Source organism: Hyperolius riggenbachi, chromosome 12 (genome assembly GCF_040937935.1).
Source record: "Hyperolius riggenbachi isolate aHypRig1 chromosome 12, aHypRig1.pri, whole genome shotgun sequence".
Taxonomy (NCBI): Eukaryota; Metazoa; Chordata; class Amphibia; order Anura; family Hyperoliidae; genus Hyperolius; species Hyperolius riggenbachi.
In genome coordinates this window covers 4,992,505-5,009,603 of record NC_090657.1, presented here as the reverse complement: position 1 = coordinate 5,009,603, position 17,099 = coordinate 4,992,505, and the positions used below count along the sequence as shown (strand labels likewise).

General features: G+C 48.0%; 1 protein-coding gene across 9 annotated transcripts in view; it reads left to right on the top strand.

Moving 5' to 3' along the window:
- EXOC7 (exocyst complex component 7) overlaps window positions 1-17,099 on the top strand; it is a 152,599-nt gene that overhangs the window by 34,023 nt on the left and 101,477 nt on the right. For all 9 annotated transcript variants that reach the window (XM_068263601.1, XM_068263597.1, XM_068263604.1 and 6 more), the window contains exons 4-5: window positions 15,545-15,650; window positions 16,756-16,978. In XM_068263601.1, coding sequence (XP_068119702.1) covers window positions 15,545-15,650; window positions 16,756-16,978 — 329 coding nt within the window. The remainder of the gene's footprint in view (window positions 1-15,544; window positions 15,651-16,755; window positions 16,979-17,099) is intronic.

Here is a 17,099-nt window from a genome sequence, read left to right as displayed (position 1 = left end):
ATTACCACATTGGAGAAGCCATTCTCATAGACCTTATTACCACATTTGAGAAGCCATTCTGATAGGCCTTATTACCACATTGGAGAAACCATTCTGATAGGCCTTATTACCACATTGGAGAAACCATTCTGATAGGCCTTATTACCACATTGGAGAAGCCATTCTGATAGACCTTATTACCACATTGGAGAAGCCATTCTGATAGGCCTTATTACCACAATGGAGAAACCATTCTGATAGACCTTATTACCACATTGGAGAAACCATTCTCATAGGCCTTATTACCACATTGGAGAAACCATTCTCATAGGCCTTATTACCACATTGGAGAAGCCATTCTGATAGGCCTTATTACCACATTGGAGAAGCCATTCTGATAGGCCTTATTACCACATTGGAGAAGCCATTCTGATAGGCCTTATTACCACATTGGAGAAGCCATTCTGATAGGCCTTATTACCACATTGGAGAAGCCATTCTGATAGGCCTTATTACCACATTGGAGAAGCCATTCTGATAGGCCTTATTACCACATTGGAGAAGCCATTCTGATAGGCCTTATTACCACATTGGAGAAGCCATTCTGATAGGCCTTATTACCACATTGGAGAAGCCATTCTGATAGGCCTTATTACCACATTGGAGAAGCCATTCTGATAGGCCTTATTACCACATTGGAGAAGCCATTCTGATAGGCCTTATTACCACATTGGAGAAGCCATTCTGATAGGCCTTATTACCACATTGGAGAAGCCATTCTGATAGGCCTTATTACCACATTGGAGAAACCATTCTGATAGGCCTTATTACCACATTGGAGAAACCATTCTCATAGGCCTTATTACCACATTGGAGAAGCCATTCTGATAGGCCTTATTACCACATTGGAGAAGCCATTCTGATAGGCCTTATTACCACATTGGAGAAGCCATTCTGATAGGCCTTATTACCACATTGGAGAAGCCATTCTGATAGGCCTTATTACCACATTGGAGAAGCCATTCTGATAGGCCTTATTACCACATTGGAGAAGCCATTCTGATAGGCCTTATTACCACATTGGAGAAGCCATTCTGATAGGCCTTATTACCACATTGGAGAAGCCATTCTGATAGGCCTTATTACCACATTGGAGAAGCCATTCTGATAGGCCTTATTACCACATTGGAGAAGCCATTCTGATAGGCCTTATTACCACATTGGAGAAGCCATTCTGATAGGCCTTATTACCACATTGGAGAAGCCATTCTGATAGGCCTTATTACCACATTGGAGAAGCCATTCTGATAGGCCTTATTACCACATTGGAGAAACCATTCTGATAGGCCTTATTACCACATTGGAGAAGCCATTCTGATAGGCCTTATTACCACATTGGAGAAGCCATTCTGATAGGCCTTATTACCACATTGGAGAAACCATTCTGATAGGCCTTATTACCACATTGGAGAAGCCATTCTGATAGGCCTTATTACCACATTGGAGAAGCCATTCTGATAGGCCTTATTACCACATTGGAGAAGCCATTCTGATAGGCCTTATTACCACATTGGAGAAACCATTCTCATAGGCCTTATTACCACATTGGAGAAGCCATTCTCATAGGCCTTATTACCACACTGGAGAAGCCATTCTGATAGGCCTTATTACCACATTGGATTGTTTAAGGTTTTCTCCTGATGCTGAATTAGAGGCATCTGTAGGCTTCTCAGTAAAGTGGCCAATTAGAAAACATTGAAGCATGCACGTGTACATTTAAAGGGAACCTAAACTGAGGAGGATATGGATTTTTTTCTTCTAAAATAATACCAGTTGCCAGACTCTTCCGCTGATCCCGTGTCTCTAATACTTTCAGCCACAGCCCCTGAACAAGCATGCAGCAGATCAGGTGCTCTGACTGAAGTTAGACTACATTAGCTGCATGCTTGTTTCAGGTGTGTGATTCAGCTGCTACTGCAGCCAAAGAGATCAGCAGCACTGCCAGGCAACTGGTATTGTTTAAAAGGAAACACCCATATCCCTCTCAGTTTAGGGTCCCTTGAAGGCCCTACTAAACGCTAAAGGAAAAAGAATGCAGCTCAGGACTGCCCTGCAGCTCTTTCCTGCTCTGCCTTTGATTTCTATACATAGTGATTTGTGTAATCCCGCCCTATGTACAGGTGACCATTTCACCACTCAGCAAGAGGGAGGCGCAGTTTTCTATCACTCGTCAGCACAAGCTCTCCCACTTCCATTTAGTTTGTGGGTAGTTATGACTGTTAGGATGTGGAGCCACAGTCTTAGCGTTGGGGGAGATGGACGTCGTTCAGCACTAGTTCTTACAGAAAGCAGTGTATGAGTGTATGGGGCAGTAAGAGTTGCAGGGCACTGTTCTAAGAAAACCCAAGGTGTCACAAAGGGAAAACATTCACTGCTTCCCTAAGGAGAGAGAAGCTGGTTCCTCCAGAGTTGTCCCACGCTGTCCTCTGGTCCCTGCAGCTCGCCAGGACCCTCAACAATTCTGACTATCAAAAATTGGACTTTTGTAAATTGGTTGACTTTTTTGCCCTGTTCCTTGTATACAAGACAGTTACTCCATCCACTAACATGTAAACTTTGGTGGGCAGGAGATCAGAGCTTGGGTTCTGTTGGTGCCTGTAGACCCTGTATGAGAGAAGAGAAGTGTGTAGTAGCATTGGCTTTTTATCTGCAGGACTTTAAGTGTCATAGATTGGTTGTCCCCAAACTGTTCAGAACTCCAGCTGACTTTGTTACATCCCTGGATATTTACTTTCCTGTCTCCTATTAATTGTTCATCTGATATTGCCCATACTTCTGGAGAGCACAGAAAGCCGTTTTATAAAGATGCTTCTTAAGGGGCCCATACACTTAACGGTTTTCCCGCCGATATACAGCAGATTCGATCACTGTGATCGAATCTGCTGTGAAATCGTTGCGCAAACGCTGACAGAGTGATCGATTTCTGTCCGAAATCAATCGTTCCCGTCGATCCATCCGTGCGGAAGATTTTTCTCGATCGCCGGTGGGTTGGGAGTGCGTCAATGGCGGCTTTCAAATGCCCGGCGACCGACGCAATACAGCGGAGATACATTACCTGTTCTGGCCAGCGCGACTCCCCCGGCCTCCGCTGTCTTCTTCTCCGCTCCGGGCTCCAGGGCTGCTGCTTCACTGAACTTCCTGTCCCAGCAGGAAGTTTAAACAGTAGAGCGCCCTCTACTGTTTAAACTTCCCCCGGACAGGAAGTTCAGTGAAGTAAGCCAGCTGGACTGGAGACCAACGCGGAGAAGACAACACGGAGGCCGAGGGAGTCGCGCCGGCCAGATTAGGTAATGTATGAAGGGGGGAGGGGGGGGGGCTGCAGCAGCTCCACAGATGGTGAATCGATTTCATGCAGGAAAGGCAGCCATACGATCCCTCTCTGATTAGATTCCATCAGAGAGGGATCTATCTGTTGGTTGATCTGATGGCAAATCACCAGTGCATGTCAGCCTTTAGTCATAAAAGAGAAGGTAAAGGTAGAAGTTATTTAGCAGTAGAGATTAAAATGTGGTGTTTAAAGAATATTTATTTTAGGTCGACTTTAATGGGTTTTGCATGGTAACCACACCCCTCTTGCTTTGGCTTGCATTAAAGGGGAACTGAAGAGAGAGGTATACGGAGGCTGCCATATTTATTTCCTTTTAAGCAATACCAGTTGCCTGGCTGTCCTGCTGATCCTCTGTCACTAATGCTTTTATCCATAGACCCCGAACAAGCATGCAGCATATCAGGTGAGTCTGATATTATTGTCAGATCTAACAAGATTGACTGCATGCCTGTTTCTGGTGTTTTTCAGACACTACTGCAGCCAAATAAATCAGCAGGACTGCCAGGCAACTGGTATTGTTTAAGAGGAAATAACTATGGCAGCTTCCATAGTCCTTGAGTACAGTTGTCCTTTAAGTAAAGCTGCGTGTGAAAGGAATCACCACCCAGTTTGCTGCCAATAGAGCTACTTAAACAGTATGTGGCAGCACTTCTGCAATATAGACTGCTGTTCAAAAGTTTTTATATTGGAAATGAATGTTGTGTCCAGCTGCTATCCCTGCTCTGACTGAAGTCTACTCATTAATAGCAGTGCTCCATAAAGTTCAGAGAACCCCTACTAGATTGTCCCACCTGCCTCTTGGTTAGCAGGTATAAAAGCAACCTGAAGCAGTAGGGGCACTTTATCAGCACCTGTGTGCCAAATACTAGTTTTTGAGTTTCCTGTCACCTGGCAGGTAGGGGGTGACGGGTCCTGGCTAAGGTATTCTAGACACATTGTAAGCTTGCAGGCTAGAGACTTGTTCTGTCTCTACGGAGGGACGATGTGGGGCTCACAATGGAGGGGCGGAGCAAGAGAGAGAATGGTAGCATTTCGCTGTGTTTGGGTGAGATGATCGCACGCGCACGCACGCACGCACGCACGCACGCACACGCATGATTCTCACCGTCGGGGATCTTTAGCAATTGCCTCAGCCGAGTTTAATCTGAAGTGTGTACACCCATCCAATTTTGATTAGCTTATTTCACCACCTCCATGTAGTATGAAAGCTTACAATCTATCCATACCATTCAAAATCTGTGGGCTCTCATAAAACATAGAATCGGTAATATTGCACAGTTACAATTAGATGTGTGGATGCACCCTAAACGTGGCCAAACATCAGGCGATATATGGGCAGGTCAACTGAGGCCACGTTCACATCATGAGACGCAGATGGCCGCGTGTTCGGAACGCAACACGTATGAACGCACGCCATCCGCGTTTCTATGCGTTGTGTGGCTGATCCCAGTCATTCGAAGTGAATGGGTCAGCCACATGTTTTGGCAAAAAAAATGCGTGCAGCAGGCGTTCCCGGACCGCAGTGGTACGGAACGCATGTAGTGTGAACATCAGACAGTGCTGTCTATGCAGTTTCTGATGTCGTGCATGTCAGCCTCCCGCACGCGTTCCCAAAATCCGGTAGGCAGCGCATGCAGTGTGAACAGGGCCTGAGAGATCCCTCTGTGATCAAATCTGTTGCCAGCCCATACACCACAAACCGATTTCCAGTAGATTTCAGCATGAAATCAGATATTGGCCTAGCTCTGCTGCCTGCCTGGCCACCCCTAGGTATGGGGGTATAATATTCCTGGCCTCCTCCGCTGTCACTGCTGTGTCCACTGTCACGACAGGTGAATGCCTGTACCACAAGACAATTGTTATGTCACATGCACCAATACAGGCAGTCGTGGGGACAGCAGACATGGCGGAGGCCAGGAATTGCTCCGACGGAGGGATGAAACTTTAAAACCCTGCACTGGAGGACACTTCCCACTTTGGGGGGTGCACCGACTGGGGTATGTCAGTCAATGCATTATAGAATGCCTTTATTGCCACGCACATGCTTGAGCACTTGCCACCAAGATTTTCAGCATAAACAAAAGTAGGAACACCGAGAGCCCAATATAGAGTAGTATGCAAAACAATAGGTTGGAATTCAAAAGTATATAATGTATATACTCACAAGCGTGGGTCACCTCCTAGGCAACCACATTATAGGCAGGTGAGGAGATTAGACCTGTCCTCACTAAGGAATAAAAGTCGCTCTCTGTAGATCAGGAAAAAAAGAGATGGGGATCGACCCCTCCACCAGGGGTGGATATTGGTAATATAAGTGAACAGAGGCGCCAGCAGGATAAAAGGTACTAAAAAGCTAAAAATCCCTCAGGAGGTGGTGGTTTAATTACCTCCCCGAAGCAGACAAGATACCGTCCGTTTTATGACAACAGGTTTATTTATATACTCCAGACAACCATGCAACGGGTTTCGCAGGTATGTTCCCGCTTCCTCAGGCAATAAACAGATAGGAGTACACGCAGTACAGTCTCAAGGTCACTATAAGCGCCTCTGTGGCAGGAATATACCTGTGAAACCCGTTGCATGGTTGTCTGGAGTATATAAATAAACCTGTTGTTAAAAAGCTGACGGTATCTTGTCTGCTTCGGGAAGGCGAGTCCACCACCTCCTCCTGAGGGATTATAGACTTTGTAGTACCTTTTATCCTGCTGGCGCCTCTGTTCACTCTTTTATATAAGATTTTTAGCATGTCCAATTGATCCTTTTGACTGTTTTTTGCCCCAAAATCAATCAAAGCCTCGACTGGCCAGACAAGTTGTGGTTTTTTTTTTTTTTTTTTTTTTTTTGGGTTCAATAAAATTGACTCATAAGGTCAAACGCTAAACCAGAGAAAAGAACTGGCCCCCAATAGACCGCACCACAACAGTATTAACAATATAAATAAGCCTTTATTGAATCCATAGTTACATAGTTATTTTGGTTGAAAAAAGACATACGTCAATCGAGTTCAACCAGTACAAAGTACAACTCCAGCCTGCTCCCTCACATATCCCTGTTGATCTAGAGGAAGGCACAACACCAGCCTGTTTCCTCACATATCCCTGTTGATCCAGAGGAAGGCACAACACCAGCCTGCTCCCTCACATATCCCTGTTGATCCAGAGGAAGGTACAACACCAGCCCGCCCCCTCACATATCCCTGTTGATCCAGAGGAAGGTACAACACCAGCCTGCTCCCTCACATATCCCTGTTGATCCAGAGGAAGACAAAAAAAACCCCACAAGGCATGGTCCAATTAGCCCCAAAAGGGAAAAATTCCTTCCCGACTCCAGGTGGCAATCAGATAAAATCCCTGGATCAACATCATTAGGCATAACCTAGTAATTGTAGCCATGGATGTCTTTCAACGCAAGGAAAGCATCTAAGCCCCCTTTAAATGCAGGTATAGAGTTTGCCATAACGACTTCCTGTGGCAATGCATTCCACATCTTAATCACTCTTACTGTAAAGAACCCTTTCCTAAATAAATGGCTAAAACGTTTTTCCTCCATGCGCAGATCATGTCCTCTAGTCCTTTGAGAAGGCCTAGGGACAAAAAGCTCATCCGCCAAGCTATTATATTGCCCTCTGATGTATTTATGCATGTTAATTAGATCCCCTCTAAGGCGTCTTTTCTCTAGACTAAATAAACCCAGTTTATCTAGCCTTTCTTGGTAAGTGAGAACTTCCATCCCACGTATCAATTTTGTTGCTCGTCTCTGCACCTGCTCTAAAACTGCAATATCTTTTTTGTAATGTGGTGCCCAGAACTGAATTCCATATTCCAGATGTGGCCTTACTAGAGAGTTAAACAGGGGCAATATTATGCTAGCATCTCGAGTTTTTATTTCCCTTTTAATGCATCCCAAAATTTTGTTAGCTTTAGCTGCAGCGGCTTGGCATTGAGTACGATTATTTAACTTGTTGTCGATGAGTGCTCCTAAGTCCTTCTCCAAGTTTGATGCCCCCAACTGTATCCCATTTATTTTGTATGGTGCTAGACCATTGGTACGACCAAAATGCATGACTTTACATTTGTCAACATTGAATTTCATCTGCCATGTATGTGCCCATATAGCCATCCTATCCAGATCCTGTTGCAATATGACACTATCTTCCTGAGAGTTGATGATTCTGCACAATTTTGTATCTGCAAAAATAGCAACATTGCTCACTACTGCATCTACTAGGTCATTAATAAATAAATTGAAGAGCACTGGACCCAGAACAGACCCCTGTGGGACCCCACTGCTAACAGTCTCCCATTTTGAGTACGATCCATTGACCACAACTCTTTGTTTTCTGTCCATTAGCCAGTTCCCTATCCATGAACACAGATTCTTCCCTAGTCCTTGCATCCTCATCTTTTGCACCAGACTTTTGTGGGGAACAGTGTCGAAGGCCTTTGCAAAGTCCAAGTATATCACATCTACAGCATTCCCAATATCCATATTAGCATTCACTACCTCATAAAAGCTGAGCATGTTAGTCAAACAGGACCTGTCTTTAGGAAACCCATGTTGATGCTGAGAAATAAGATTATTTTCTACTATGAAGTCATGTATAGTATCTCTTAGTAACCCCTCAAATAGTTTGCATACAACTGATGTTAAGCTTACAGGTCTATAATTTCCTGGATCTGATTTTTTGCCCTTCTTAAATAATGGGAAAACGTGGGCTGTACGCCAATCCACTGGGACTCTGCCAGTTGCAAGAGAGTCACAAAAGATAAGATAAAGGGGTTTATCTATAACTGAACTTAATTCCCTTAGGACCCGAGGATGCATGCCATCCGGGCCAGGTGCCTTGTCTATTTTTAATTTATTTAGTCTTGCCTTCACTTCTTCCTGCGTTAAGTATTTAATATTACAGTTGGAAGATTGAGACTCTTCTGCCTCTGTAATTAAAACCATAAAAACAATTGCACAATAATGTTTGGACCCCTGATGAACATGAGTCAAACGATCTCCATATCAATAAATATGAACATGTAAATAAATAAGACACCGTCCTATAATCCCTGGAAGATGCTGAGATACAGTGCAGTGAATAGCGTCCCACTGAGGGCTATAATACATGTAGTGTAGAAGTGCTAAGGAGAACAATAGGAGAGCTAGCGGTGGCTGATACCGGCTGCTCTGCACCATGGGGAGAGCTAGTGGTGGCTGATACACCATGGGGAGAGCTAGTGGTGGCTGATACACCACGGGGAGAGCTAGTGGTGGCTGATACACCACGGGGAGAGCTAGTGGTGGCTGATATACCACGGGGAGAGCTAGTGGTGGCTGATACACCATGGGGAGAGCTAGCGGTGGCTGATACACCATGGGGAGAGCTAGCGGTGGCTGATACACCATGGGGAGAGCTAGCGGTGGCTGATACACCATGGGGAGAGCTAGCGGTGGCTGATACACCATGGGGAGAGCTAGCGGTGGCTGATACACCATGAGGAGAGCTAGCGGTGGCTGATACACCATGGGGAGAGCTAGTGGTGGCTGATACACCATGGGGAGAGCTAGTGGTGGCTGATACACCATGGGGAGAGCTAGTGGTGGCTGATACACCATGGAGAGAGCTGGTGGTGGCTGATACACCATGGGGAGAGCTAGCGGTGGCTGATACACCATGGGGAGAGCTAGTGGTGGCTGATACACCATGGGGAGAGCTAGCGGTGGCTGATACACCATGGGGAGAGCTAGTGGTGGCTGATACTGGCTGCTCTGCACCATGGGGAGAGCTAGCGGTGGCTGATACACCACGGGGAGAGCTAGTGGTGGCTGATACACCATGGGGAGAGCTAGTGGTGGCTGATACACCATGGGTAGAGCTAGTGGTGGCTGATACACCATGGGGAGAGCTAGTGGTGGCTGATACACCATGGGGAGAGCTGGTGGTGGCTGATACACCATGGGGAGAGCTAGCGGTGGCTGATACACCATGGGGAGAGCTAGCGGTGGCTGATACACCATGGGGAGAGCTAGTGGTGGCTGATACACCATGGGGAGAGCTAGCGGTGGCTGATACACCATGGGGAGAGCTAGCGGTGGCTGATACACCATGGGGAGAGCTAGTGGTGGCTGATACACCATGGGGAGAGCTAGTGGTGGCTGATACACCATGGGGAGAGCTAGTGGTGGCTGATACACCATGGGGAGAGCTAGCGGTGGCTAATATACCATGGGGAGAGCTAGTGGTGGCTGATACACCATGGGGAGAGCTAGCGGTGGCTGATACACCATGGGGAGAGCTAGCGGTGGCTGATACACCATGGGGAGAGCTAGCGGTGGCTGATACACCATGGGGAGAGCTAGCGGTGGCTGATACACCATTGTGAGAGCTAGCAGTGGCTGATACACCATGGGGAGAGCTAGCGGTGGCTGATACACCATGGGGAGAGCTAGTGGTGGCTGATACACCATGGGGAGAGCTAGCGGTGGCTGATACACCATGGGGAGAGCTAGTGGTGGCTGATACACCATGGGGAGAGCTAGTGGTGGCTGATACACCATGGGGAGAGCTAGTGGTGGCTGATACACCATGGGGAGAGCTAGTGTTGGCTGATACACCATGGGGAGAGCTAGTGGTGGCTGATACACCATGGGGAGAGCTAGTGGTGGCTGATACACCATGGGGAGAGCTAGCGGTGGCTGATACACCATGGGGAGAGCTAGCGGTGGCTGATACACCATGGGGAGAGCTAGTGGTGGCTGATACACCATGGGGAGAGCTAGCGGTGGCTGATACACCATGGGGAGAGCTAGCGGTGGCTGATACACCATGGGGAGAGCTAGCGGTGGCTGATACACCATGAGGAGAGCTAGCGGTGGCTGATACACCATGGGGAGAGCTAGTGGTGGCTGATACACCATGGGGAGAGCTAGTGGTGGCTGATACACCATGGGGAGAGCTAGTGGTGGCTGATACACCATGGAGAGAGCTGGCGGTGGCTGATACACCATGGGGAGAGCTAGTGGTGGCTGATACACCATGGGGAGAGCTAGTGGTGGCTGATACACCATGGGGAGAGCTAGTGGTGGCTGATACCGGCTGCTCTGCACCATGGGGAGAGCTAGTGGTGGCTGATACACATGGGGAGAGCTAGTGGTGGCTGATACACCATGGGGAGAGCTAGCGGTGGCTGATACACCATGGGGAGAGCTAGTGGTGGCTGATACACCACGGGGAGAGCTAGTGGTGCCTGATTATTATTATTATTATTATTATTATTTTTTTTTTTTTTATTTATATAGCGCCAACATCTTCCGTAGCGCTGTACATAGTACAAACAAATAATGGGGAACAAATATACATAAGAAATACAAGACACTGTACAGTCATGACATTGAATAGAATAAATACAGATACATACATAGTTGATATGTAGTTGGTACATATACATATGTTAAAATTACAGCAGTATGAGAAACACTAGGAGGAGGTCCCTGCCCTTGCGAGCTTACAATCTAGAGGGTAGTGGGGAGGAAACAAAGGGGAAGGAAACACCAGGATTAGTGGGTGAGCCAGTGTGCCTTCAGTGCTGCCTATAGCAAATTATAATGTAACGTGAAAAGAACAGAGGCGCCAAAAGGATAAAAACACGATTTAAAATATTTAAAATTGCTTAGGAGGCAGTGGTGGACTTACCTCCCTCAAGCAGACACAAGGAAGCTGTGTATTTCAACAAGGTAAATTTAATGGTATACTCCAGGGGTTAAATACAACGCGTTTCGCAGGCTTACACCCGCTTCATCAGGCAGTAAAAAGTAGGAGCACACAGCAGCGTAATGTCAGAGATGCACCTGGCGCCAGGTGCATCTCTGACATTACGCTGCTGTGTGCTCCTACTTTTTACTGCCTGATGAAGCGGGTGTAAGCCTGCGAAACGCGTTGTATTTAACCCCTGGAGTATACCATTAAATTTACCTTGTTGAAATACACAGCTTCCTTGTGTCTGCTTGAGGGAGGTAAGTCCACCACTGCCTCCTAAGCAACTTTAAATATTTTAAATCGTGTTTTTATCCTTTTGGCGCCTCTGTTCTTTTCACGTTACATTGTACATCCACCCTTGGTGGAGGGGGATACCCCTTTTTTCTTCACGTCTACAGAGAGCGACTTCTTAATCCTGAGTGAGGACAGGTTTATCTCCTCACCTGCCTATACAGTGGTTGCCTGGAGGTAACCCTGGTTTGTGAGTATATAATTTACTCCTTCTCACTATACCAAATTGCCTGGACTTACTACACCATATTGGGCTCTCGGTTCTTTTCCTTTTTATATAGCAAATTATAGGCTTGTCTGAACAGGTGTGTTTTCAGAGTACGTTTGAAGGTTTCCAGACTCGTGGCATGACGAACCGGCAGAGGGAGAGAGTTCCAAAGGAGAGGGACCGCCCGTGAGAAGTCTTGGATGCGAGAGTGAGAGGAGGTGACTAGGCTGGAGGACAAAAGGGTCTCCTGTGAGGAACGGAGGGTCCGAGCGGGGAGGTATCTGGAGATTAAAGAGGAAATGTATGGAGGCGACAGCTTGTGTAGAGCTTTGTATGCAAGTGTGAGAAGTTTAAACTGATACACCATGGGGAGAGCTAGCGGTGGCTGATACACCATGGGGAGAGCTAGCGGTGGCTGATACACCATGGGGAGAGCTAGTGGTGGCTGATACACCATGGGGAGAGCTAGCGGTGGCTGATACACCATGGGGAGAGCTAGTGGTGGCTGATACACCATGGGGAGAGCTAGCGGTGGCTGATACACCATGGGGAGAGCTAGTGGTGGCTGATACACCATGGGGAGAGCTAGCGGTGGCTGATACACCATGGGGAGAGCTAGCGGTGGCTGATACACCATGGGGAGAGCTAGTGGTGGCTGATACACATGGGGAGAGATAATGGTGGCTGATACACCATGGGGAGAGCTAGCGGTGGCTGATACACATGGGGAGAGCTAGTGGTGGCTGATACACCATGGGGAGAGCTAGTGGTGGCTGATACTGGCTGCTCTGCACCATGGGGAGAGCTAGCGGTGGCTGATACACCATGGGGAGAGCTAGCGGTGGCTGATACACATGAGGAGAGCTAGCGGTGGCTGATACACCATGGGGAGAGCTAGTGGTGGCTGATACACCATGGGGAGAGCTAGCGGTGGCTGATACACCATGGGGAGAGCTAGTGGTGGCTGATACACCATGGGGAGAGCTAGCGGTGGCTGATACACCATGGGGAGAGCTAGCGGTGGCTGATACACATGGGGAGAGATAATGGTGGCTGATACACCATGGGGAGAGCTAGCGGTGGCTGATACACCATGGGGAGAGCTAGTGGTGGCTGATACCGGCTGCTCTGCACCATGGGGAGAGCTAGTGGTGGCTGATACACCATGGGGAGAGCTAGCGGTGGCTGATACACCATGGGGAGAGCTAGCGGTGGCTGATACACATGGGGAGAGATAATGGTGGCTGATACACCATGAGGAGAGCTAGCGGTGGCTGATACACATGGGGAGAGCTAGTGGTGGCTGATACACCATGGGGAGAGCTAGTGGTGGCTGATACACCATGGGGAGAGCTAGCGGTGGCTGATACACCATGGGGAGAGCTAGTGGTGGCTGATACACCATGGGGAGAGCTAGTGGTGGCTGATACACCATGGGGAGAGCTAGTGGTGGCTGATACACCATGGGGAGAGCTAGTGGTGGCTGATACACCATGGGGAGAGCTAGTGGTGGCTGATACACCATGGGGAGAGCTAGCGGTGGCTGATACACCATGGGGAGAGCTAGCGGTGGCTGATACACCATGGGGAGAGCTAGCGGTGGCTGATACACCATGGGGAGAGCTAGCGGTGGCTGATACACCATGAGGAGAGCTAGCGGTGGCTGATACACATGGGGAGAGCTAGCGGTGGCTGATACACCATGGGGAGAGCTAGTGGTGGCTGATACACCATGGGGAGAGCTAGTGGTGGCTGATACACCATGGGGAGAGCTAGTGGTGGCTGATACACCATGGGGAGAGCTAGCGGTGGCTGATACACCATGGGGAGAGCTAGCGGTGGCTGATACACCATGGGGAGAGCTAGCGGTGGCTGATACACCATGGGGAGAGCTAGCGGTGGCTGATACACCATGGGGAGAGCTAGTGGTGGCTGATACACCATGGGGAGAGCTAGTGGTGGCTGATACACCATGGGGAGAGCTAGCGGTGGCTGATACACCATGGGGAGAGCTAGTGGTGGCTGATACACCATGAGGAGAGCTAGTGGTGGCTGATACACCATGGGGAGAGCTAGTGGTGGCTGATACACCATGAGGAGAGCTAGCGGTGGCTGATACACCATGGGGAGAGCTAGTGGTGGCTGATACACCATGAGGAGAGCTAGCGGTGGCTGATACACCATGGGGAGAGCTAGTGGTGGCTGATACACCATGGGGAGAGCTAGTGGTGGCTGATACACCATGGGGAGAGCTAGTGGTGGCTGATACACCATGGGGAGAGCTAGTGGTGGCTGATACACCATGGGGAGAGCTAGCGGTGGCTGGTACACCATGGGGAGAGCTAGTGGTGGCTGATACACCATGGGGAGAGCTAGCGGTGGCTGATACACCATGGGGAGAGCTAGTGGTGGCTGATACACCATGGGGAGAGCTAGTGGTGGCTGATACACCATGGGGAGAGCTAGTGGTGGCTGATACACCATGGGGAGAGCTAGCGGTGGCTGATACACCATGGGGAGAGCTAGCGGTGGCTGATACACCATGGGGAGAGCTAGTGGTGGCTGATACACCATGGGGAGAGCTAGCGGTGGCTGATACACCATGGGGAGAGCTAGTGGTGGCTGATACACCATGGGGAGAGCTAGTGGTGGCTGATACACCATGGGGAGAGCTGATACCGGCTGCTCTGCACCATGGGGAGAGCCACAGGGAAAAGGGATTGAAGTGGGAAAGGATAATGATGCCAATATGGCACAGGGAGCGACGAGACCCAACCAAAACCGGGGTGACACCTGTAAGGAGAACCCCCGCAGCAGATGCCAGAGAGAGAGGCTGCTTACCAGGAGCGGTCTGTGAACAAGGCACGAGCCCTGAGAATATGGCTTATTTATATTGCAATACTGTTGTTGTGCGGTCTATTGGGGGGGGGGAGTTGTTTTCTCTTTAGTGATTTGTGTGTTTCTTTGGCCCTTTCTGCACACAACTGGTTTAATAACCATAATACTAATCAGCCTTTTTTACTATTTGATGGTGCTTGTCCTGTTTCGTGTGGGGTTCAGAAGGTCAAACGCTCCACACAATTGCCTGATGTATGGCTGCCTTATGCTAGGTACACACCATACAATTTTATGTTAGATTCTTCTGTTAGATTTACCTACAACATGGAGAAAAAGCTATCTGGCAGGTAAATCTAACAGAAAATTGCCTGATGTATGGCTTACTTAGGAGTTTCATGCTTTGCATTAGGCTGCTTACACACGTTAGTGCGCCTGTAACGCTCCCCCAACGCACAGCAATGTAACACAAGTGGGCTGTTCACACAGCCCACGTTGCGTTACATGTAATGCTGCACGTTCTCCGCAAAGTGCAGCATGCTACAACGTTGGAGCGGCTATAGCCGCGTTAGACTGTTTGCACATGCGCAGTGGGGGGCGGAGAGGAGGCGGGGAGATGCCGCTACAGTAGCCGCCCACATGGCTACCTAATATTCACTGCACTGGCGGCCGCTGATTGGCCGGCGGGACCACGTGATGTGGAGTGTCTCGCTCCGCATCACGTGGTCCCGCCGGCCAATCAGCGCCACTCTGGGAGACATTATAGGAATCGAGCCGCCTAACGCGGCTCACTCTACCGTCGGCTCTTGCAGCACCATACGTTGTGTTAGGTGCACATTATGCGACCTTAACGTGGCACCTAACGCAACGTCTTGGTGTGCAAGTAGCCTTAAAGGACTTTCTCATCTGAAAGAACTGCTATACTTGCATCTCCATTGTCCCCTATGGTGGGCATTACTGCAGCGTTTACACAAATTGGAGAATGTTTTTTTGTTGTTCTTTTGTCTGTAGATTGTTTGTTTTGAAGTATACGCTGCCTTCATTTGTTTGATTTCATGTGGTTCGTTTGCAGTAAAAGTGCCTATTTTATATCTGTTAGGCCTTCGGGACGATTAGAGGAATACCTGAGCTGCATTGCCAAAATTCAGAAAGCGGTGGAATATTTCCAAGATAATAATCCGGACAGCCCGGAGCTGAACAGAGTGGTATGTTTTACACGCGACACCTGCGATAGCACAAAACTCTCTCATTTCTGTAGGGAAAAGGAAATCTTGTGCAGGAAATGTTCTCACTAGTGGTGATCATAATCAAGTGTTCTATAGTCATTGTTAGATTTAGGGGCCTATTTGTAGACATTCATTAAAGATACAAAAAAGTCATTTTCCTTCTCTAATGCAGAATTTCCACTAGTGCCTCTTATAAAGAAGTTGTGGGCACTCCGCTGGTGACTCGGGAGGATCATTGGGATGCATTTCCCAGGTCATGAAGAATTACGTCAATTTTTATGCAAATATGCAGCTAAAACAATGGACCAATCAATTTAAACCTGGGCAGGACCTGACCGGTCCAAGTTGCATATATTTGCATAAAAATATATACGTAATTCTGCATGAACTCGGAAATATTCATCTCTTTGATCACCGCTCCTAATAACACATCACTGTACATCTTTCTTTTGGATAATGGGTGTGCTGCCTGTCATACAGCAATGCACTTTAACCTCTTAAGGACCACAGGCTTTACTCCCTCCCCCAGTGATCAGGCTATTTTCCTTTCAGATTAGGGCTCTGCAGCTTTTATGGCTTGCTGCAGAGCCACACAATGGTACACACAAATGAATCTCCTCCCCCTCTTCTGCCCACCAACAGAGCTTTCTGTTGGTGCGCTCTGATTGCTGCTGGAGGGTTTTGTGTGTTGTTTTTTTTAAATAAAATTTGACTTTTAAAAATGTTTCCCTCCCTCCCCCTGCCAGCCAATCACCGTGATTGGCTGTCATAGGCATTAGCCTATGAGAGCTGATTGCACTTGTGCCTCCCCAGGGGACAGCCGAGTGACACAGCTGTCCCCAGTGCAGCTCTGCCGTAGATCGCAGCGCTGTACAATTTAAATAGATGGCAGTTTTGCCGTCTAACAGTCTCCCGAGTGGCGATCGTCGCTGGTAGACTGACGTACCGTCATCCAAGCGGGGATGCGCGCACTTGAATTCCCTCTCCTTTTTTTTTTTCATCTTCATTTCGAGAACTACCAGTGTTCCAGATGTTAATTGCATTAACCAAAATATATTTTTCCTATTTTATTTTAAATTTGCAGAAATCACTGTTTGAAAGAGGCAAGGAATCCCTGGATGCTGAGTTCCGTAACCTCCTTCAGAGACACAGTAAACCGGTACCTCCCATTCTCATCTTGGATCTCATTGGTACTGATGAGGAGATAGAGGGATCGGAGGAAGGGATACTGGAGCATCTTCCTGAGGGCATCCTGCAGGACATTATACGCATCTCTCAGTGGTTGGTAGAATATGGTAGAAACCAAGGTTGGTGTACAACGTTATTATTATTATTATTATTATTATTATTATTCAGCATTGAACAATAAATAGGGGTTCCTGATGACAAGCCAGAATACAAAGTACATATTATGACACGACAATGAGA